We start from the raw sequence: 24,232 nt of genomic DNA, 5'->3' as shown, positions 1-24,232 counted from the left end.
ATTCGATTAACGGGATGCAATGTATTTTTGCGCGTCAATGTTATTAATTAGTGTAACTTTCGATAGATACAGGTGTTACAACGATACGCACTAAATTTGTAAGCTTCATAATGCTTCTTTCTCTCTCTCGCTCTCTCTTTCTTTTTCTCCCTCTTATCCGCCGAGAGTGATCTACATATTATTTGGTATGTTTCTCTAGATAAATATATATATAAGTATTCTCGGTGATATAGTAAACTTTGCTCACACGTATTTCGATAAAATCTTTATGTACAAAAAATTACAAAAAACCGAATTGTCGCGAGAAATCCATGAATGACGTATATAAAAATGAAGAATCGTATTTTATAATAATCCATATGTATACGACAAGAGGTATTCCATAGAGCGCAATACATAGATTATCGGAACTGTACCTTATGTAAAATCAATATACACATTATAATATAATATATAAAGTAAGACTAGATACGAGTGTCACGGGACCCTACCTACGATCTACAATCAATAGAGAGAGTGTAATTCGAGACACAACTCAGAAGCGAAAAATCACCTGCCTTAACGCAAGTATATGCGGCACAACAACGGCTGAAAGCGTACTGGCAAGAAGAAGAGAGCAAATTTTTGTATTCTTCAATATCTTAATATCTTTCTTCCTGGTGTTCCATCGATCTTCCCGCGAGACTTGCGACATTCTCACTAAGTGGGACACAGGACTGAAAATGCACCATTAAAACACTTATTAAATCATTACATTCCATTACAACCTGCTAACAGGGGTAGATTTACAAACGTCATAAATGCGCAAGGATCCGCAGCATAATGGCCACACCCGATTAACAGGTTACAGATCTAAAATTGATTCATACCTTTGAGTATATAATCCGTTAATAAAGTAGGTACGGTTGGACTGTCTTCGTTAATTGCTTTCAGTACTGCAACAGATTAAATCGTGGCTTGTGAAGAAGTCGAGAACCGAACTAATTAACGATTAATGCACTGGCAAATACCTACTTTTGATAAGAACCTGTAAGGCTTGGTTGTCTGGTGGACCACTATCCGTATGGTACGGGATTACAGTCGTTAAATACTGAAAGAAGAATCGTTCGTGACCACTTGTTCGAAAAAGAAGTTGCGCCAACGAGGATTACCTTGGAATCCTGTAAGGATCTGTGTTGCGGCAACGGACTAGTACCATTTTGCATTTGATTTCTTTTCTTCGTCACGTGATGCTGTCTTCGTCGGTTTTGCACGGCGAGCAGCAGCGAGATGAACTGATTCTTCAGCTCCTTCTCGTACTCTAATTCGTCTCTCAATGCGAGTTCCGCGATCAGGGTTTCGCTTAGGGCTCCGACCAACGATTCCATCTCGCCGAGGAGCTCGGTCAGTTGACTGGAGCTCAGTTGTTTCAACTCTAAAACAAACACATCGCGATTCGCATTAACTGGCTCCATAGTCAGGCGCTGTTTATTGTTCCAGATCGGTCTCGATGGAAATGTACTTTTCTCGTGTAGCGGGGAGCCGAGAACTTCCCTGCTGCGTTCAAGCGCCTCGTCGCTGTCCAATAACGAGCCATCCGAGTCCGGTGATCGTTCCATCGATGGACTTTCCTGTAAAATGAAAGACGATCAATCTTTGCTCCGTAGAGATTGCCCTCGAACATTAAAGCATTCGAATAATTAGGTGCACAGTGTCCGGAGAAAGTATTCGTGCATCGCATACGCTCTATTTTGCACGGCGATAGCTTCGCAGAAGATCGCTTTAAGAATAGAATGCATCGAGCGTTGGAAATCAACACGGCTTTTAAACGATACACCGATCTTACGTGGATCTAGGAGAGAAACAGCGTTGATCGATATGTTAATCGAGCGCCAACCAAAAGAATGCTAGAAGAAAACACGATTACGTTCGAAAGGGTAAATTTTGTGGTAAGCAAGATATTTTTCTCAAGGTCATATTTTCTAGATCTCAAGGTCACCGTCATTCTTTCAAATGGAACTGTACATTTCTATTTTTGTCAATTAGTAGCTAATGTTAAGACGAATTCAGAGACTTAAACATCGTGACCTTCGCGTGACATTCAGTACCAAAAATAAATATCTCATTGCAATGAACATAGACACGAATGAAATACATATCATTTAAAAGCCGTGTCAATTTCCTATCCTCTCGATATGTTCGATTATTGCGAATAGAAGCGATGAATATTTTGTTCGGACACCGTGTTACTTCGTAGGAAGCTGTTCACTTGCCTGCATTATGTCGTCTATCTCGCGAAGTACTTCTTCCGCAGTCTTCAGCTGTTCCTCGGGGCTGTGTGTGTCGATGCTGCTGGACAAGATTAAAGCATGCATGTCCAAATCAGTCGCGACAGCCTCGTCTTCGCTACTTAAATCCTCTAGTTCTTGTCTAAGGCAAACAAAAGGAAAGCGACCGATTGGCGAACATTAATCGCGTTTAGCCATCCTCCCTAGAGTACATACATGTTCGAACTCGTGTGTAAGAGATGAAAGCGGCAAACGAATTACGATCAAAGAAAGAAAGGGGAGAATAAATGGGAAAATAGCCTACCTGTCGTTCGAGAGCGGGGCCTCGTTCAGATTCAACGCGGGCATGTGCATTTTCCTCGCGTACGACTTGCTCCAGTCGATCGGCAGGATGTTTCCGAAGGTGCCGGTTATCGTCCACCACATTCTGCAACATTATACCAATCAATCGACTCGTTGAGCGTTAAGGGGAACGTTAAGGTTAACCTCTTGCACTGGTAATTTCAAAAAATTTTTTTATGAAAAGGGATAAAAAGTTCAACATTCTGAGAAAATAAATTTTCGACGTGTGCGGCACGTCGTATCCAACTCTGGGACGAAAACCTTTCGAGTGACACGTCATTCCAGCGCAAAGCGCTGGATAATAATAGCACAGGTATTTATTAGTAAATTCTCAATATTACGTGGTATGCTAACATGGGCTGAATTCTCCTTGGAGTTGTCTCATTGGAATCGCAAATATTGTTTCACCCTTGGACGACGGAACTTGGGTCTACTTCGACTCAGAGTTACTAACGTTTCATCTACATTCGACTTTTGTACCAGGCAGGTTCAATTATGAGCTAATCACATTAGTCCCAATGAGAGGATCAATATTGGTCTCGAAGAAGCAGGTTCAAAAATTGTGGGAGAAAAATATTCTTCTTTTATTCGTCCATTCTTTAACGTCGCATCGACAGCTTGGTAGACTGCGGATGTTTATGCAAAATAAAAATGTTCTGCATCGGTTACAAGCGATGGGAGCCAGGTGCACATTTAATTCTTCCCGTAATAATTTTAACACGTTGGAAATATTATATGCTTGTTTTTTAGTTGTCTGAATTCTTCTCCTTTTTAAAATTGCACCAACCCATGTTTATCGTGAACGAATAAAACCCGCAGTGAAGTCGTTGGCGACGGGAGAAAAATATTGTGTAAGGATTCGGAGGGCTAGCAATCTTAAAAATACGATGTACGATTTCCAAACAGTGTTTCCATCATGTTGTGCGACCCCGGTACAATTTTCGTCGCAATCAAAATTTCGATCGAGGGAGGGATTCCCTAATCAAATCCCTGGCCTCGCTCGAACGATTCTTTCTCCCCCGAGGATACGCACTTGATCGGGCGTGTTATTAGTTATGCAGATCCATCACGCTCCGGCTGCTGACTCATATCCTCTCCCGCTAAATTTCCCTCTGACGTTTTCAAACTACGAATCGAATCGGCCGTGCTCCTCCGCGCGTCTGAACGAACAGTTTTCGCAGAATTCACCGGCCGTAGCCTTTCTCGCCTTTTTATGTGGACAGGCCGCCCGAAATAAACTGCGAGTCCTGCGATAATTGAAACCAGTCGCTCGAGCTTGAGCATTCTGCGTGCTCTCGAGGACACGCGACGAGTCCTCGCAACAGAACGCAATAGAATTCTTATCGGTAGGCTGCCGGTTGGACGCATTTAAAGCCATGTCGTCAGTTAATCAGGTTCTTTCAGTAGAACCAGAATGTTCTAAAAGAAATTGTGTTTAAAAGTTCGCAGTCTGTTTGTTAAGCTTGATAAATTCCTTTATTCCAGTTTCTGGAGACTGGAACAAAAATGAAAAACATGTAAGAAGGTATCTTTTTTTACTGGAATTTTAAAATATCCTGAACCTACGGATACGACTACACCGCGGATTTTATGAATTTAAGACAAAAATTGGCGGGAGAAGTTTCAAACAGTGAAAAGATGAAGAGAGTTTAAGAACATCTACGTTTCTTTTTTACCTTGCTAAAATTATTCAAGCAAGAAAGAAATTTCTATATCTAGTTATGACTAGACTGCGGAATTTACGGAATAAAAAGATTTGTGGAGATCGAAGCTTAATAAGGCGATTAAAAATAGAAAGAAATTTTTATTTGGCTCCTGTGTCTTGCGATCAATGCAAACAAGTTCCGCAGTCTGGATATGACCTACTAAGATAGCACATATTTCAGAACGTTGTAGCTATTAATGTCGTCGAATTTTCTTTTCTAGACTCATTAAGAATATCGCGAAAACTGTCGTTTTGCGGAGCAGCGAGTAAAGACGAGCATTTAAGTACGACGACGAAGATTTTGCCTCTAGATTCTCGCGTGGGTCTCCCGATAAGCGAGATTAGAATTTCGATGCGAAGGGAAATGGAAGATTCCCTCGCGAGTTAAATTGCCGCGGGAAGATAAGATTCCCCGTGACGGCGACAGACGTTCTGTTAAGCGTTCGTTTTCTGGGATAGCGTGTGAATCACTCTTCTCGTAGGCGTTTCCTGGGCATGTGTACGTACACGTTCGTGCACACGCACGGTACTACGTCGCACGCTTCGACCCGGCCACGAACCGGAGAGTAACGTGGCCCGATAACAATAGGCGGCCGCCGTTCTAAGGAAATGAACGCGTCCGTACGAATCGTCGCTACACGCCGGTGTCCGTGAACGACGACGCCTCGATCAATGGCTCTTTCTCGTGCCACCGATTTGTAAACAATTCCAATTGCGTAACAAGCGTAATCGCACCGGTAACACCGCGGCGCGCCGTGCGAGCGTGCGCCGGTATTTTCAGCGACGATTCAATTCGAAGAGCGGTTTTTTTCCGACGGTGCGCTAAACATTCCCTGGGAACGCTTCCTACTTCTAAGCCGACAAGTTGTTCCGCGATTTGACACAGTTCCGAGGCGCATTCTTGCGCGCGGCGCACGCTGTCGTGCGAAAATCTCGAGCATTATGTATTCGCTAGTCAGGCTCTTGCCACAGTGTGTTATTTTCTTAAGCGGAAGAAACAGGTGCAATCGATGATTTTTCAACAAGTTGGAAATTGGCAACAAGTTGGAAAGAAATTGTGCTCCGCGTGGGCGTGGCCTCGTTACGGATTTTTGCTCTATTAGATTATGTTTTTCTTTTCGAGAAGAAAAGTCCTCTTTGCTCTGAGAACACTTTGGGTTACCCGCAAAGGCGACACTTTGGAGCAAATGACTTTGGAAAAGGAGATCTTGCTCCGAATGGGCGTGGCTTCGTTGCTCGTGATTCAAATGCAGTTAGGAGTGCCCGAATTGGTAATCTTTGCCCCTATCTCTCTTACGACGCCTGAGAATTTCCTACGTTTCTATATTTTATAATAATCGCAAGAAATCACGACGGGAGACTAAGAGAGATCTATCTTATATAATACGCCCTCAATGGGCGTGACCTTGTTTCTCGTGATTTCATTGGAGCCACGCTTCCATATTTTATAATAAAGGAAAGAAATCGCAACCGGAGACTATGTACGTCGTGTAGATTGCTCCGAGTAGGTGTGGCTTCGTTGCTCGCGATTCCGAGGGAGCCAGATCAGTGCCCCACAGGGCAATCTTTGCTCACGGCTCACGGTCCACTCGTGAAATTCCAAGAGCACTAAACAATTTTGAACAGCCAAGAATGAAGAGCTCGGGAGAGTGACCAATGAACACGTCCATCGTGTTTTCGCATTGGACGAACGCAAGAGCAACGTCCGCGTCACGCAATTCGAGGCTCGGCTCCCAGACGCGTGCACCCTCTCTTAATCAAGTTTAATGAACGTCGACCCCGTGATGCTCTCATCGCGCGAGCCCTCGAATTCTTTCCGTCAACGATCCCCGTTGATTAAACCGATGGTTTGTTTCCTTTTGGCTCGGCAGCGGCGGCGACGGTGGCGGGCATTGGCGTAGCCGCCAGACGTGGAAATAAAAGTGACGTTTCTTCGTCAAAGCGACGACGCGACGCGACGCAACACACCTAGGCGGGCCCGGTCGATGGTGTCGGATTAACAAATGGAGGTCAATTCGACCCACTTGAGTTTCTCATTAATGTTAAGTGCATTAAAGCAGTGACTTCATCCAGCCTCGGTTGCCGGCCGCATCGAGACGCGAACGGCTAAACATCACGGCCGCGAGGCCACATGGCCGGGAAAAGAAGAATCATCGTCGCCTTCTTACCGTTTCGAATCGATACGCTCCAAAGATAGACGCCGTAAATAAAATAGCACGCCCATGTTTACGCAAACCTTACCCGGATACAATTAGACGTCGATCGGCGCGCGATTTTTCACGCGTTTCTGCAATCCCGATGATCCTCCGCGGCGATACCACCATGAAACGGAGTAATTGGCACACACCGGATGTCCGCGGAGAAATAATACAGTATCGCAACAACCGCGTAAGCATCCAAGACTTCCGAAAATCATCGTGTTAACACTTTCAGTGCCATGCGAGCAATCTTCTTACCGTACTTAAAAATCAAATTTTACTACCATCTATAAAACTTACAAGGTATAAGGATGTTAGAGAAATCATTGCTACGATAAACTTTGTCGTTTCTACTTTCATACTATTAAACAAGTTGCTTCGATTTTGTGCGACTTTCATGGCCACTGGCGTGGCACTGAACGCGTTAACCTGACTCTCGTTACAAAGACACTATGTTTCTCTTTGGTATCGGGTAAAGAGCCAATGGAAACCGGAAATTGCGCGCATACCGGTAAGTGGACGTAGGAACACCGTTTTGAAAATGTCAGTGGTTTTTCATACCACTCCCACGCGTCTAATAGTCGTCTTTGTTAACACTCTGTGCACCGTTGTCTGCTTAATAAATTTTTCTCACGGCAATTTCATTCGCGAACCGGCGAGCTTCGACTTCTTTCGAGATCATCGGAGGACCGAGTTGATACAATTCAACGTGACAGTGTAGTTTTAAGGAGCGGTGCAATTTGATTGTCCTCTCCCTCGCAGCCCAGCAATCAGGGCGACATAGAAACCGCAGTCGGTTTCACAAATGCAGTTCGTTTAATTGATCCGGTGGCCAGGCACGCTCCATTGTTTCGGCCCGCGGCTCGTCCTCGCGAAAAGCGCAGGGAAATTCGATTCCGGGGAAGAGAGTATCCGCTGATTAATTCATCGTCCGGTTCAATGATCCGCGACCGAGCCTCGTGCGTTGTTCCGTTGCGTAACGTTGACTGTGTGCGAGGAGGAAACAATATCCTCGTAAAAATGTGTCGTTGTGTAACTGCTGCGGGAGGAGGAGGAGGAGTTGGATCGTACAGGAATATCACTTGAACCTAAGAGTATCTCCTCTACAGGATCGGAAAGATCTTCTTTGAAAGATACCTTTCTTTGGTGCGTTCCTAAATAATAGTTTCAATAAAATCCATCGTCAATGAGGCTACGAATCACAACGACGGAAACGGCCATAATAACGAAGAGGAAGTACCATTGTCTGGTGAACGTTGTTCTGCTTGTTGCTCCAATTTAAACACTTGCGAAAGAATAGAACATGTTCCCACCCTTGGCTCCTATGATCGATTCAACTTTGACCAAGAGTTCGAATAAAAATCGTACAGCTGATATGAAATTACAATAAACAATTTGGAGACGATATGGAGGAGAAGCTATGACTCATGTGCGTACGAAATGCACCTACATTTGTCATATAGCGTTTTTGGGAGCGGAATGGGCGACCTGTTTTGTGCAGAACTGGAGATAAATAACGCAAGGAGCGGGAAAAGATCGCGCAGAGGATGGATGAGATAGAAAAATCGTTCCAAGGAAACGTAAAATGGACGAGGCGTGTTAGGGAAAAGGAAAAAATAAAACATTTGCCCGAGGAAACGGGACGCGAAAACGCGGTAGCCTGAGAAGAATCGTGACGGAGCTAGGCCGCGTGCAGCGCGTGCGCGGCTTTATTGACGTTTGTCCATCCGGAGGGTGGCTCGATACGAACGACGGAACAAAACACAGAGATCAAATTTTCATGCCCCTCGCCGATTCGATCACGCACGATTTCTTTGCCAGGTTCTCTCTCTCTCTCTCTCTCTCTCTCTCTCTCTCTCTCTCTCTCTCTCTCTCTCTCTCTCTCTCCCTTTCTCTTACTCTAACCGGGATCGGGCACCGATCGATTCGTTCCGGGGGCCGATTTTATTCCATCCCCGGGGCTCTGTCTCTTCGCGATCGTTGTTTCGCTGCTACGCTCCTCGATGTCCCGATTGTTCTTGTCGCTGTTGCGATTAATTCGCGCCGCGATTCTATGCTGCGAATGTTGTACCCGTTGCAGCTAGGGATGGGATCGAGCTCGATGTACGCGCCTCTGATTGCGAGCCAAATTCAATAACCTCGATTTGCCTCGGCATTCCGAACGTGTTACTCGAAAGCTAGAGGATTTTGATGAACACGTTTAACGCTGAATGTGCATTTCGATCGTACATTTGAAATGTATACTACTTATTTCAGCCGCGTTCGTTCCGAACCTTACGACGTGTACCTGGACTTTTTGCTGCGTATTTGTTAGCAGTGCTGGAAAACGTCAAAAGAATCATAAAAATCAAGATTTGAGCCGTTCATTTAACAAATTGAATGGAAAATACACGAGATAATAGTTAGAGAAAATTGATGAAAAAGTATACACTCATTTTTAAAAGTTCTTTCGTCGTCGATTAATAGGAAGAGCATCGATAAAATGGCTTGGCAGTGGAAGCTAAAAAAAACTCAAGAGGTAATTCGTCGAATGGCAGGTAATGGCATTTAATTATCACCACCTGTATCAATTATTGAAAATTGCAGTACGTGCCAGAAAGAATATTTTCGGAGGAAACGTTGTCGATTACAAAGGAAAATGACTCGGAGCCAAAAGTTGTATTAAAATATTAGGTCAGTGCAAAAGTTCGTGCCCGATTCCTTGTTGTATGTTAATAAGAAATAATACAATTTCTTGGAGCTTTCAGATATAAATAACTGTTTAATTGATTCCTGATTAAAGTACGTACTTACAAGAGGTTGGAACGAGCTCATTTAGGATGCAATTATTATTGAAGGAGCCTGCTTCGCCAGGGTTCGAGTACATTTAAAAGTTCTCGCTTCTCGAGAAACTTGTTCGAAATTATCAGGGAAGGTTCGAGCATGCTATACTTGATCCCATCGCTAGCTATAGCGCTCGATACTCCCCTACGGTGGCGGCTAGACGCCCGGGTTCATGGCTGCGGGTTAAAGGGACTCGAATCGGATTCGAAGAAACCGGGATTCGATCCCTGACCTATCGTCTACCGACCGTATCATCCGAGTTGCTCGCCGTCTTTCTTTTCCAAACCGACCATTATGCTCGACAATCCGTTCGAACGTAAATGCTACGGGTCACGTGTGCATTAACATACGCGGGTATTTTCGTTTGATGTAGTTTTTAATGCTGGGTCGCAACCTAAGTCGTTCGCCGGTTTCCCAGCGTGATTCTCTATGCGAGGATTTCCGTGGAAAAACGTTCTCTAGCCAATTGTGCAATTTCCATGTTTAACTACAATGGCCGAAGCAATGAAAGCAGTTCACCCTACTTTCGCGACATAGGAGAATCTTTTATGTAATGCCTTCGATTTTATCCGTCGCAAGTGATTCTTCTTAAAACAATGAATAAAAGACGTGGGTTGGTGCGGACGTACAAGTTGGTTATAAATAGACTGCGGATCTTTGTGTAAAATAAAAATTCTCCGCGTTGATTGTGGGAGGCAGGAGACAAACGGGAACGTCTTTCTCTTCTTAATAATTTCAAAAATTTCAAAATAATAAATCGACGTTCTTAACAGATTGTTGAGTGTACGATCATTGAAATTACAAAGACGCTTTCGTGGAAAATGACTAAATAAATATATCTACTATATATACAGCACAAATAAGTTACTTTTAACTTAGTTTGTTACTTTGAAGGCTCAGTCAGGTGCAGTGTTAAAATCTGTTAACCTTCTCACCCATTTTCCTCGTAAATGCCGAAAATCCGCAGTCTAGTTGCAAAAGTATTCGGCCTCGTTAAAGTAGATTTTGATCTACTTTTCGCTTTGCGAGTCAGAATTTCGGAGTCGACGAACCCGAGTGGCAAGTTGCATAGCTAACACAGCCTAGTTTTGATACAAAAGGACCAAGCCACTTGCAATTCTCCGTATCAAAACGTTAATGCACGGCTTTTCGCGTGCTCGATACACGGTCGCGACAAAACAAGTGGGTGAGAACCGAGGACCGGCGCTGATTAGCTCAGAACGAACGTGCCCGTGGTAGGTATAACGTTCTCTGAATCGAATCTCGGATAACGAGCAATTCCACGGGTTTCGAGGCGCGGCGTTGATGATCATCCTGGCTGTAGAGGAGTCGCGTGCGCGTGCATATACCGTATACGCCTCGAAAGGGCTCCGGGCTTGGGGAAAAGGGGCGTCGGGCGATGAAAAAGGAGAAAGAAAGGAGAGGAAGCTGGGCGCCGCGGGCCGAGAAAGTCTTTCGGATCGCAGGGAGTGAAAAGAGAGTCCCGGGGCTACCGTGTTTCGAAAGGAGAGGAGAAACAGAGAGTGAGAGAGAGATTGAACACGGCCTGGTTTGACCCGAGATTTCATTCGTTGAAAATCCGATGCCACGGAGAAAGAGGCTCCGCGACAAATTGGATTACGAACCGGCTCGTCTCCATTCTTTTGGGAGCTGTGTGCGTAAGTACACGCGTACACGAAAACGCCGGGCGATCCGGAGAGCGAGACACGTGCAACAGCACGTGTCGTTTCTGCGAACGTCGGACGCTGACCTCCCGACTTCTCTCGCGAGCAGGGACCTCGCTCTCTTTCGACGGTTTGCCAAAGATGAAACCGTTGCCGCGTGCGTTACGTAACCGGCGGATCCTGACGGGAACAAATCCTTGGCACGTTGCGAAAATACGTGGCCCGCAGTCGACGTCGTGCCACGCTCGTTTTTTACCACGCTCTGAGAAGCTGCAAGACCCCGACGGACGCGAATGTTGCTCCACGAGCGCGCGCGATCTGCGTTTTTCTTGCGAAAGGGATTACTCTTCCGATTGCATCGCGGGAGATTCAGAGACGCGGGTCATGTAGAATGGATGGTTTTTCTCGTTGGCTGGAGCGATGCTACGTGGGCGGAGAGAAAGAGGAAAGTTATTGGATGCGCACAAGAAAAGTTAATAAAGCTCGCGTGGTCGAGGAGGGAAAGTGGACACAGTAGAATCTCGGTAATTGAGGTCTCAGAACGATCTAGGTTGCTCTGAACGACTATATCTTATGCGAGGACCGAGGCTTCATTTATTTCTTCTATGCGGAATGCCCTACGTGGGCGTGGCCTCGTTGCTCCCGATTTTGACAGAGTCCATGGGCGTCTAAGATCCCCTGGGCCAATGGTTTGAAGCAAGAACTGCTGTGTGTTTTGTTATAGAACGCCCAAATGGGCGTGGTCTCGTTGCTCTTGATTTAGGTGGAGTCAGAGCAGAGCTGCATAGTGCGAATTACAGTCTACGACCTAAGCTTGCCCTGGCCTAATGCTTTAGGGCACAAGATGCTAGAGGAAGAGGTGGAAGGCTGTTTGTCTAGCTCCCTTAACGCAGAACGCTCCGAGTGGGTATGGCCTCGTTCTTGTTCGTTTCGGTAAGGCAAGGACAAGGCTAGGTAGGCAATTTTTAGTCTGTGATTACCTAGAATTGCCCGAGGTCAAAGTTCTGACGCGAAAGATACCGAAAAGGAAGTAGAAGAGTGCTGGTCTGGCTTCCTTGGTGTAGACCACCCCGAGTGGGCGTGTCCTCGGTGCTCGGCAAGGCTAGGACAAAGCCTCGTAAGCAAGTTTTAGTCCGTGATTACCTATGATTGTCCAAGACCAACACTTTGAAGCAAAGGTACCGGCAAAAGAAGTATAAGAGTGTAGGTCGCTTGAGTGGGCGTGGCCTCATTGCTCTCCTTTTTCCGTAGAAGTGGGATAGTGTCTCAGAGGGCAATCTGTACCCGTATCTAGCTTGTCCCCTAAAAATCTAACTCTGAAGAATATCTCCCCCTGAATGTATCTCCTTTGATTAGAATAGTGTTGCTCCCTTTGCGAAGAGCGCCCGAGCGGGCGTGGCTTCGATTCTCTCGAGCTTGCCCCTCGGTGCAAAACTGCGGCCGGATTTCACACACCACGGTGGGTTTTACTGTGCATTAACTCGCTGGGTCGGTCTCGTGACCGTTTGAGCAACACTTTTCGAAAATCCCTGAAACCGCATTTCGTCGGGGACAATGAATCGCAATTCTCGTGTCCGGGCGGCTTCGTGAGCCGAGTTCACGACAAGAACCATGGCAGTAAAGCACGCCTCGCTCGGCAAGAAAATATTCTCGGAACAATGACTTTTTTAATCAGCCGGCTCTTTGTTTTATTTTGCATGAGCCGCGGTCGCCGATTGGCTGGATTAAAGGCCAGACGGATTTTGCGGGAGAGCAGCGTGGCTTCAAAGGAATTATGCACGACAGTGGACAATGAAGTTCAAACGAGTTTAAGAGCCCCGCCGCGCGTTACTCTGCGCCGAAGAAGATACAATTATGCGCTTCGCTGGGTTTCACCTGCATCGTTCGAGGACACAATTCGTCCGGACACCTGCGAGACACGATCACAATGGGCACTGTCCTCCGCAAACATTTACCTGCGCAGACGACCCTCTCCGACCCTAACCCCCGGGAATTTTGACTTTCCTTTAACGGTCGGTCGGTCCTCCACCTGCTCCGAATTTTTCGAGCGGAACCATCCGCCGGTTCTTTCGCGAATACTTTGCTCGCCAAGCCCATTGTTCCTTGGGTCGTTCGTTTTCGAATAATCGCCGTTACAATGGCCATTATTCCGAGCGATCTGGAACGTCGGATTCCAGGTCGGAAAAACCGAGATGGATCCAACGCGACTCGACAATCTAACCAACAGACTGCGGACTTTATGCATTTGTGGGAAAAATTGCTAGTAATACAGTAAATTCTCGATACATGTCAACAACACCGGTCTTGCCAGCGTCATGTATCGTCCAGAAGACATATCCGAACCGTGTTATGTTTACACTCCTCGGCGTCCGAGGTTTCCCGAGTTTCGTGGCCCCTCTCGAGGTATACTCCGCGGTGGTGGGGATAATTCCGCGACGTTCATCATCTAGGTCTTGGCGACATATGTAGAGAAATCACAGTATTCGAAACGGTGAAGGGATTTACAAAAATTTAAGGATATTCGTACACTATTTCCAACTGTATACAATTTGTAAAGGATGGAAGATATTTTTACTTGGCCCCTATTTCGTACAATCGATAAAGAACATTTGTATTTTGCATAAAGCTCCTCCGGTCTACTAATTAGTAGACCAGAAGTCCTCTCTTGTTTTGGCGCGCTGTCCACACAGCAGCGGAGAGAAAGCTGCAGCACGCGGCGCAAACGTCATGTAGAGAGTACTCATGGCGGCACACTTTTCAGTCGGAAAATCGATACCGTGATCCCGAGGATCCGGCTCTGCGGCTGGCATATCGTTCCCTAGCTCCCCAACGAATCGTGAAACGATTCCCAATAAAACCGGGAGCCGTACGGACGTGGATATGCGCTTCGAGGGCGGCTATCACCGATCCCTATTTTACTTTCCCTTCGGCCGTCGTGAACAGGAGAAAACTGTGCCGTTTCGGGTCTCGCTCGATTACGAAGTCCGCATACGAGAGGTTTTAGAAAAAGGCCTTGATCCAGTGCAGCGAGCAACTAGGCTGGAGAATTATGGTCAATTTTTGCAGAAGAAACCAGCGTCTTGACGCCGGACCGACTCGTTTTCAATAAGAATTTATGCGATCATTCCTCGCGGGAGAATCTTTACGATCTGCCGGATGATTGCTGCGTTATCGAATAAACCTTATTACAGGAAGACAAAATGAAATGGAGATGCTTGTTATTAATATAATATAATAATGGTGCTTGTTATTAGACAACGGATCTTATGCGTTTATGGCAACAATGAATAGGTTTAATATGAAACTGTAAAAACATTAGAAGAATTAAAGAATACAGTTATATTGTTTTCAACCCATTAAACATATTAAGAGAAGAAATTTTTATGTCGCTCCGGCTTGTCGCAGTTCAGGTAGAAAATTTCATTTCGCATAAAGATCCGCTCTCTAATTATTACAGGCGCAATCGATTGGCTTGTTGAAAATTTGAATGGATGTATTAGGGGTACTCATAAGTAATGAATTATTTGCAAAGAATTTGTTTTGCCTTTAGTTCTGTACCGATCGTTGAAGAGGAAGCACGTTTTCTTTCACAGTTTTCGGTAAAGCAACCTGTGTTCAAAATATTCTAAAAAGTATAATTTTTTTTACAACCCTGTAATAAAATGGCGGCGTCCGAAGTTTTACCGCACCCCCTGTATTCACCGGATATTGCTCCCTCTGACTATCATCTTTTCAGATCTCCGGAGCATTATTTACGAAACAAAACATTCACTTCTGTAGAAGATGCAAGGAGGCACCTTGAGTCATATTTTGCTTCACGAACCCTGGATTTCTATAAGAGGGGGATTGAAAATTTGCTGTCCTTGATAAGGATGGAGATTATATAATAAATTAAGAAATAAAAAATTGAATTTACCACAAAGTTTGTTTTAGATTTCAAAATAATTGATTACTTATGGGCCCCCCTCATAATAACGTACGTAAGAATGAGCATTAGAAAATAAGGGTAGTTTGCACAAGAAAAGTGTGCATAAAATGAGAACAATTTGTTCAAAGATTGATGCAATTGGAGCAATCTTGGTTGCTCTAAGAGCCCGCGTCGTTTTTTGATGGTGTTCGCGATTGGATTCGAACAGCCGCACGAGATGCGCCCATAAATGAAGCATAGCTCGTTCCCATCCACGTGCCGCCACGCGCAATTTGAGCTCGTGAGTCGAGCCAATAAGGTTTAATAACAGCGAGTTTGTTATCGTTCGTTGATACAGGCCGAACCGGTGCATCGAGTGAAACTGCTTCCCGGCGCGCGCGTCCTAACGAGTCGTCGAAGAAAGCGTTAACACGACTATTACTCGAACAGGATATATTATGTGGTAAACAGCCGGTTGGATGCCGGTGAAACGCGTAATCTCGCGCGGTTTTTTTGCGCGATTTTATAGGAACGATAAATCCGTGCAGCGATCGTAAAAGCGGCACGCATATCCCAACGGCCGGAACGCCGCGCTAGCATACCCTGAATTATGTCATTGGAGCATCCGTAGCGACTGGTAGGTAATTACGATTCTCGCGCGCGCGCGCGAGCGAGCGAGCGAATAATATAACGGCGATCTTCCATAAACGATCGCTTCCGCACGAGTCCGGCAGCTTCTCTCTGCCTATCATTTGCCAAGGCGAGTACGTGGATCGCCATAATAGATATCTCAAGGTAAACCGTGACAATTTCAACGCGATAACCGGGCCTCGATCGCCTATTCATTTGCCGGTATCGCTAACGATCACGACCGTGTCGGAAACGACGGGAATATTGGGTCATCGCATCAGATCGTAACATTTTTTTATCGCACTCTCAACTTGGAAATAATAAAACATTATATTGAAATTCTTTAAACGATTGTACTGTTTTGATCTACTTTTTTCTGTCATAAATGCATACAGTCTATCGATTAAAAATGGAGTCAAAGAGTTGATTGATAGACGGAAGAATGTCGTTGAAAACGATATTGAACGTATCTATGATTAAAAGTAAATGTCAGCAGTATTCCAGTACACCATGCACGATGAATTTCAACTTTTCAGACCTTGGTTCGTCAGTCGATGTTTCTGCGCCTTAATTCGCCGACTACCGTGCCAAACAATGATGAGAAATCGATGCAACGGTGACGTATGATTTAATACTGACGGGAATTAACTCTGGGAACAGTCGCGTGGATGACCAACGCGGCCATGCTTCATTTTTGAACCGCAAACCGGTATAACTGTACTCGGAGAATCGCGTGACCCAAGGATCACGGACGACTTCTCGGTCGCGCGCGCGTACCGACATAATTATCGCTGGTGCATTCCTCTTTTTTCCCCCCTTAGTCCTCTATCGAGGCTCACGGGACAACGATTACCAAGGTAACTTTCGCGGAACCTGATGGGACATTCGCTGCCAGCTACACCTGTTTACCCGCAGTCCCGTATCTATGTTAGCGAGGACTCAATGCAGGCAATCCGTGTGTAACACGGTCGGCATTGCTGTAACTTGCTGCAGTCTTTTATGCAAAATTAAATAGTCCTTTGATCTGTTCTACATGTGTCTATCTAATCTACTTCTTCCAGCAACTATTCGAGGACGTCAACTCGAAAGTAACAGCGGTGTTAAATTTAACACTTTCACTGCCAGAGCAGCAACCTCACAGATTTAACACTAGGTTTACGAGGCAATGACTATTCTACATTACTTTATAAAAATAACAAAAATGCATCTATTCAAATTTTTAGCCACTTATTTTACAATATATACTCAGAGAAATAAATTTGTTGAATAATTTCTCATTCGTGCATCTTTACAATTTCGATAATTGTAAATTAAGATTACTAGGACCCGTCATTTTAACGGGTCCCGTGAACCTAGTGTTAATAAAACAATTATTGGAAAGTTCAAATGTATAACACCGAGCCCTTTAACCTACTTGCATTTTCCAGATATTAACCACATATGGTACAAAGACTGTATTAGCGTAATAATTAATTTTCAAGTATGGACAAATAGTTCCACCACGTGGTTATTATAGTGTGGCCATTTTTAGTATTTCCCGAGGTTCACCTGTACGTCCAAGGGTGAGGGTTTTTACGTCAAGAAGAAGATAAGAAGTCGAGCGACGAGCCAATTGACCGACAGATTAGATGCTATCGCAATAAAGTGCGTCACGCGGGCCACGTCCTTGGTCCGTTTGGTGCGTTTCTCGAGCCGACTAAAAATCCAGAGAAACTTACTGGCACTCGTTCATGATCTCCTCCTGTGTCCGTACTTGGACAGGTGCTAGGGACTCGACATCCGTGCCGTAATCGCGGAAGCAAGATGTTATCTTCTCGTCGAAGGTATTAACAAGATCCTCGAGACTGCCGCTGAAGGGGCTGAACGTCCCCTCCTGTAGGGTATCGGTGCCATTTTCATGGGTCGTCGGCGGCTCGTTCGCGTTGCAGTTCTCCCCGTAGCTACTATCCAAACTGGCGTCCAACAATTGCTCTATGGAACAGAAAAGAATTCGATTAAAAAGTTGTAAACAATCCGCGTTTGCCTACGGTGTTCACTGGACTGAGGATCTTTATGCATTTATGCTCAATAACGTAATCTAATCGTTACGTTTGAGATTATTATGAAGTGGCAATTAATGAAAAGTCAGCCAAAAAAGGAATAGGCTTCCAGTAGATAAAATATTGAGAGCCATTTAGAAATCAGTGTTAATTCGATGAAACGCAAGCTAAAGAGTCGGTGTAAAATTTTTCGCGGTTGATGCATTAGCGCAAAAATGAATTTGTAAACACAGTCAATTCCATGACCCGTGTGTGACTCACGCGTTAGTCAACGCGTGAAGCAAACATCTGTGCATACGATCGGTATCTCTGTTAAAATAGAAATGATGCACGGATACCAATTTCGAGACCACAAACGGTAATAAATAATTTTTTCAAGTACCCTAGGAGGTCACATATTTTTAGTACTTCTTGTAACCGGTGGGCCCCGCCCTTGTCCTTCCCCGAGCAGAACCAACTAAATTCGAGTGACACAAGAGTGGGTACTAGTCACCAGTTCCAGCGTATCCCAGAGTAAACACGAGCGACAGCTCGACGGAGCGAGAGGAGAGCGGAAGAAGATGGGTCACCGTTTGTAGTAGACAGTGCCGTATCTCACGGAGCGCGTAGAGCGAGTCGCGGGGAGATTTCGCGCGTTCTACGCAGAGAGCTGGTATTAATTACATCCGCTGTCGCCCAGCTTCGTTATCAATTACGTAAACTGCGGATCGAACTTTCGCGCAGACGTCGTGGACGCAGATCGGATGTTTTCGACAGGATCGAATCGCTCTCGGCTTTTCTTTAATTTTTTCGCTTCGCGTATTAGTGTCAACGCGTCGAAGGCTGGCCGATTCCGAAGGTCTTGTGCTGCAGTCTTCTGAAGGAAGAGCTAACAGACACTAGAACTAACGAACGGACCTCTGATAGTTGCCTATAACAATTGTACCGGTCTATGAATCATTTTTAAAGAAATTATTACTCTCGAAAAATACCAAACAAATTGTTACCGAATACTTACAAATTTCTCTTCGCTTAATTCGTACACTTGGCTCTTCTGTACGCGTTTGAGCTACCGAAAAGTGTATTGAAAATAAATCCCGTGGGCAAAGGGTTGAAAACCTCGTTCCTGAATGTAGAGTGCTTTTCCCCGGAACAGAAGCTTTTCGCAATTTTGTTCCAGTATGACAGAGTTTTCTCTGAACAGAGGCGTTGATTGAAAGTCTGGCAAAAGCTAGAGATGATTAATAGCTCACTGCGTGGGCTAATAAATGAGCGGTTCGCGGTTCAAATCGATTAACCACCTTTTCTTACATTTGCTGTCAAAGCACTTGATTGATGCTCAACCTTTTCAGTTTAAAATAATGACAAAAATTGTGTTGATCGATTTGGCAGATGAACGGATCGAATAAGGATGCTCCCGCAGGATCCGCTCGCGTCAAGGACAAGGTTCGATAGGAGGTTCCTAAACGGGAATAGTTTGCAGAGTTTTTAGGGCAGCTTTCCGCGATTCCTAACGAGTACGTGTTTCAACGAGATCTACGATGTCGCGAAAAACGATACGAGCTGTGCGCTCGAGGGCACCGCTTTCGAAAGAACGTTATTCGAGACGCGGGTTGAGCTTGCTGTACCATTTCAGGAAACGATCGCGTACGTGACGTAACCATCGGTCAACGCCGTGATCGAGCGACGCCAATGTTCTCAAATTATAGTTTACAGTGCGTCGGGAACCTCGGAGCCGAGCGGAGACCTCCGTTATTCCAGATAGTCTATTATATTGCGCGACCTCAGCTGCAACACGTTATTATCGTTATTAAACTCGAGTTTAATGCGTGCTATTAAATGGATGTGAAAAAATAAACGCGCATTACGCGTCGGCGATAAATTCTGTATCGTAATGGTAAAATGTACAGGGGAGCTGCAGCCTACCATTAATGATTCGAGTACCGAATTATGTTACAATCGTCCAGATTTATGTAATGGTCGAAATGTTAAGTCATAAACAGCACATTCGTTACGTTTCTCATTAGAACATGATGTTTCTTGAACGATTGTAGGCATCATCCCTGAAGAGGATTTGTTACTCCAAAGTCGACACATTAGGGTCGTATATGGACTGCATATCTGTAGGCATTTATGGGATGCGTGAAAATTAATTAATTTATTACTCTACGTTTACCACGAAGAATTCTTCCATCGATTCAAGGTTCACTCTCTGTTACAGGAAATGAGCATTTGCATAGAAATCCGCAGTCTAGTCATCGACTGTTTCATTCCTTCTTTCTCGAATAAATTACAGAGATATTCCCAGCAATGCCACCTACAATAGAAGAGATTCCTTTAAATCGGAATAAAATGTTATTTTTCTGTCACCGATGTTTAATCATTCGAGAAAATATAGACACACACTTTTACAAGATGAAAAAGTTGTGATCGCTGGAGCCGTAGAATAAACGATAGCGCAAGGGGTTAAAGACAGGTTAGCAGCGAAAATCAGTAAAATTTTGCTGGGGTCGTGAAGGACACCGGGATGCCATTGCAGTATGAGGAGAGTATAAAAATGATCGAATTAATTGTTGCTCGACGAACGAGGGTCAGGAGCGGAATGCGCGATGGAGTTTCACTTGTTTCCGCGAACGAGAGAGCCGCCTCTCGGTTTCTTTGGAGAGGAGGCTCGCTCGGGCGACACGTTAGACGGCAATTGTACGCGTGACGTAGCCTTTTGTCGCGGTCCGAAGGTCGCTCTTCTTCATGGTGGCTAAATGCGCCACGCCACCCTCGTCATTTGATTCTAAGGCCCGGCAAAACGAGCGTGACCGCGCGCGCGCACGCGTGCACAAGCGTTTCACGCGTTTACCCGCTCCCGCGAAACCTGTTCCCTGCTGCCGGGCCACCGCCGCTCTTTCTGTTTCGAAATTTCCGTTTATAGTTACACGCCAGGCTTCGAGGAAAACAGCTCGGAGACATCGACGCCCTGGCAAACACTTTAATCAGTACCTATCGAGTGCCAGTGGTAATTACCGGATTGCGGATTTTATGCATTCAGCTCAAGAACGAGTAGGATAACTGTTCCAGTGGTTTGCCATTTAGGGCCAGCAGTTGCCCACATTCAGCGATGTTATTGTTTTCTAAATATTCCATGTGAGGACACGAAGCCGTACAATTAGAAATGGGGAACAGGCTGACCATTGTGCTCTTTCATTTAGGTGCCACCTAAAATCAAATTTTTGTCCGATATTTCTATTTTATACGATTGTTTTCGTTTCATTATAAAACCGATGCAATTTAAATGTACGATGCTTGAATGTTTAGTAATTTATTCAATACATATTTAATAATGTAAAAAATACTCTGGAGAATGGTGTAACAATTTTTAGTGGCGCCTCCAAGTCGCCACGGGAATGCTACGGGTTAAGAATGTCTGTATACTGTCTCAAACTTATTTCCATGATTATAAATGATGCAACGATGCCCTGATTGTTGCAACTGACGAAGATGTTCATTTTGCATAACGATCCGCAACCTAGTAATTACACTGTCGAACAATTTTTCAATTTTGTTCTTTGCGTTATTTGTAGATTTTTAGTCGTCTAGACTCTCGAGGACTATTTTACTTGTTACGCAAAATTGTCGTAACATGAAAATTTGTTTGTCAAACCATTGTCAATCAAATAAACATATAAGCTATGCAGCTTCTTACCGTTAAACAGAAGCGGAAGGGCATGTTCCCTAATGTCAATGCCCCTTACGGGCTACCATCCCTGAGACGAGGAAAAAATTTTCCCCTATCGAATATTGTTAAGTAGGGGCTAAAAAAGACAAATCAATCAGTTTCTGATTTGAAAACAATAAGATGACAACCTGATACACCTTGGGTCCCTCTGAATTATGATAGATCGACGCAATTATTTGTAAAGAAACAGAACAAAATAAGTTACAGTGGCGCCATCTTGGATTTTCGGAAATCCTACTTGTTCCCCAAAGAAATCTCTGTTCCTATTTCTATCGTTTCCTCGAAGTAGCTTCTCCGGCCTCGACCGAAGTACAGTTTCCTCCTCAGAAGGGAAATATGGGTCGCTGGAAAAATGTCGAACAATTTCACAAAATCTACCTACACGCAAAATTTGATATCGGGATGTCATCTTGCCTGGCGTTCCTTGCGAACTGACGGGTCAAACTAAGGTTTACGTTTTCGTTAACCGGAACGCTGTACAAGCCTATTTCGACGAGGTGATTTTCGAATTGCTAAGGAACGGTTTCCGCTTTCGAGCAGGCTACCGCGAAAATAATCGATTCCATTCAGCGTCTGGAAGCTCCCAAAATAAATGGTAGCATCGAGGACAAGTGGAGTCGATGTTTATAATTCTCTCGGGCAGAATCCGACCCGGTGCCGAAATTCATCGACAAATAATCGTCGGCAGGGCGTTAAGTAACGTGTAAATATACATGGGCGAACGCCTCGCGTACAACCGTCCTCGAAACGTTTTTATTACTTCGTAAGTAGGATCACCCACTTTCGAAGCGGTTCGAGAGATCGATTACACTCGGAATGGAGGAGGCGAAGGAGGGACGAGGATGGCTGTCACGCCGGTTGCGGTGGCGACTGTCTGTCGGTTTTGTGTAAATTTGGCACTGAACGGTTACGCGGCCGGGGCGACGTGACGCGAGCCACCGTCGTCGACGCAAAACGATTTTCGTATCGGGAACATCGCGATAAACTTTCGATCCGTAGGAGAACGAGAGGAGATGCGCAGCGTGTGCGCCACGGTCCGAAAGCCAACGGAATCGTATGTGTGCACGCGGCCTGTATACCGTGTGTATAGTATACACTGTACACGGCGGCATTGGCTCTCTCGCGGTTTTTCTCGCACCTGTCAGCAGATTCATGTTCTTCAAGCTAGCCGTGTCCTCCTCCTCGAAGCGCGCCAGGGGTGCCTCGAACTTCAACTCGGCGATCTTGCCCGCCATGTCCCTCATTATTGACCGTAAGGACGACAGCAAGGGAGAACGGAACGGATCCTCACCGCTGACGATACTATTCGGCGCACCGTACACTCGCGGCAGCGCCCCCGAGGCGCTCCGTTGTCTTCGGCTGCGTGCTGCTTCACCAGGGGTGAGAGAGCGAGAAAGGGCGACAGAAACACCAAAAAAACTGGCCGGCAAACGACGCGCAATCCACCGCTGACGAGGTCTCGCGAACGACTGACGCAGAAGGGGGCTCGTTTGAAATCTGGTGGGGGAGATGATTGCTCGTCGCCATGGCGACCGCTGGCTGAGCGCGCCGCTGCCGCCGAGCGACCCAGTGACGTACCTGCGCCCCTCGTCTCCCGCGCAATTTCAAATTACACTCAAAATTGAACACTCGCTATTCATTAACGAACAGTTCATTCTCTGTAAACAATTGTGGAAGCTTTCCTGTTAAGTCTCTGCCGTTACCCGATGGACTCAGTCTGCATAGCAATCTTCTATTTTCGAAATTGTTGTAAAGTTTTGTTTTCGTGCATTTCTTATAAACTTGAATGCTTATAGTGATCGAATTAAATTGTAATAATTATATGATCAGGAGTTAAACACGGAGTGCACAAAAGTAACTTTAGTACCGATGTTTTTCAGTATTCATTTCATTACTAGACTGCAGGTTTTATGCATTTATGGGAGACATGGGTGGGCGTTATTTGAAGAGTAAAAGAATCCGAATGTACCAACACATTGTTTACAATTTAGGAAAATTGTAAAGCAGCAAAGATCCTGCAATTAAAGAAAACAATTTTTATTTTGCATGAACATCCGTAGTCTATTCATTGCAGTTGCGTTAAAACAAAATTACAGTTGAATAAGTTTTAACATTTTCATATATTTTCATACAAAAAACTTGTATAACCAATCATACTCGCACCCCTTTCGACTGATTTCTTTACAGCAACGGAACGGGCAGTACACTTCTACATGTTTAAAATTCAGACGTCAGAGCGCGCCGCGCGATCGATAAATTGTAGCAAATCGATACACGAACTGCCTACCTTACCGACGGTCGTTGATCGATAAAACAGCGCGGATTGAATCGATACGCGCATTGGTCGCCACGAGGCACTGTCGTACACGATCGAACGCCAAATTCAAATTAGAATAATTGCGTCGATGAATATAGCTAATATGCCGAGAAAATAATAATAATCTATTACTGTTACTTGCTAACAGAATTCTATTACGAACGTCACATTGGAAGCACACGTGATGGCAGTCGTGTGGAGGGTATTTATCATCTCATTAGATGCATTTTTTCTCCGGTTTTTTTCGCAACCACAGCATCCATCAAGTTCTCTGAAGACTATCGGACGGCGAGTCACCGTGCCACGCCCCGGCCATTATAAAATATAAAAAAATGTTGCGACTCTCGGGCTGACTATGATGGAGTGCAGCCTTGCTCGTGGCTGAGGCGACTAGATAACTATATCACGGAACGGTGGAATTCTCTGTCCGGGCCTCTGATTGTGACATTTCAGCGGGCGGCCTGCTCTTTCAGCCGGGAAAGACGAAATCCGACCTAGATGGGACAACTGCCGAAAATACCTGGCCTCGATCGCGGCTCCCAGAATGTCAGGCTAAACGGGCACCCTTTTCAAACGACCGAACCTTGCCATTTACACGGCGACACTCTTCCCCTTTCTCTCGACCTCATCG

The 24,232-nt window shown here is 45.1% G+C and overlaps 1 protein-coding gene across 2 annotated transcripts; it reads right to left on the bottom strand.

The window, feature by feature from the left end:
- Positions 1-250: 250 nt before the first annotated feature.
- Unc-76 (fasciculation and elongation protein Unc-76) lies at positions 251-22,754 on the bottom strand. 2 transcript variants are annotated; one of them, XM_076805829.1, is made up of 9 exons: positions 22,423-22,754; positions 17,255-17,507; positions 2,572-2,694; positions 2,253-2,409; positions 1,502-1,610; positions 1,152-1,414; positions 1,015-1,090; positions 870-935; positions 251-716 (listed from the first exon to the last, which is right to left on the bottom strand). In XM_076805829.1, the coding sequence occupies exons 1-9, from the start codon at positions 22,526-22,528 to the stop codon at positions 700-702; spliced, it is 1,170 nt and encodes a 389-aa protein (XP_076661944.1). In that variant the 5' UTR covers positions 22,529-22,754; the 3' UTR covers positions 251-699. The 2 variants fall into 2 exon arrangements, with proteins under 2 accessions (XP_076661944.1, XP_076661945.1); XM_076805830.1 differs by lacking the exon at positions 22,423-22,754 and adding an exon at positions 19,731-19,852.
- Positions 22,755-24,232: the final 1,478 nt, after the last annotated feature.

Source organism: Halictus rubicundus, chromosome 2 (genome assembly GCF_050948215.1).
Source record: "Halictus rubicundus isolate RS-2024b chromosome 2, iyHalRubi1_principal, whole genome shotgun sequence".
Lineage (NCBI taxonomy): Eukaryota > Metazoa > Arthropoda > Insecta > Hymenoptera > Halictidae > Halictus > Halictus rubicundus.
The sequence above is the reverse complement of the archived record's forward strand: the minus strand, read 5'-3'. Positions and strand labels throughout refer to the sequence as shown.

Coding starts and splice junctions, on each gene's coding strand:
- Unc-76 (XM_076805829.1), bottom strand. CDS start 22,528: ATGAGGGACATGGCGGGCAAGATCGCCGAGTTGAAGTTCGAGGCACCC. Junction 17,508..22,422: donor GAACATGAATCTGCTGACAG/GTGCGAGAAAAA, acceptor TCTGTTCCATAG/AGCAATTGTTGGACGCCAGT. Junction 2,410..2,571: donor GCCCCGCTCTCGAACGACAG/GTAGGCTATTTT, acceptor TGTTTGCCTTAG/ACAAGAACTAGAGGATTTAA.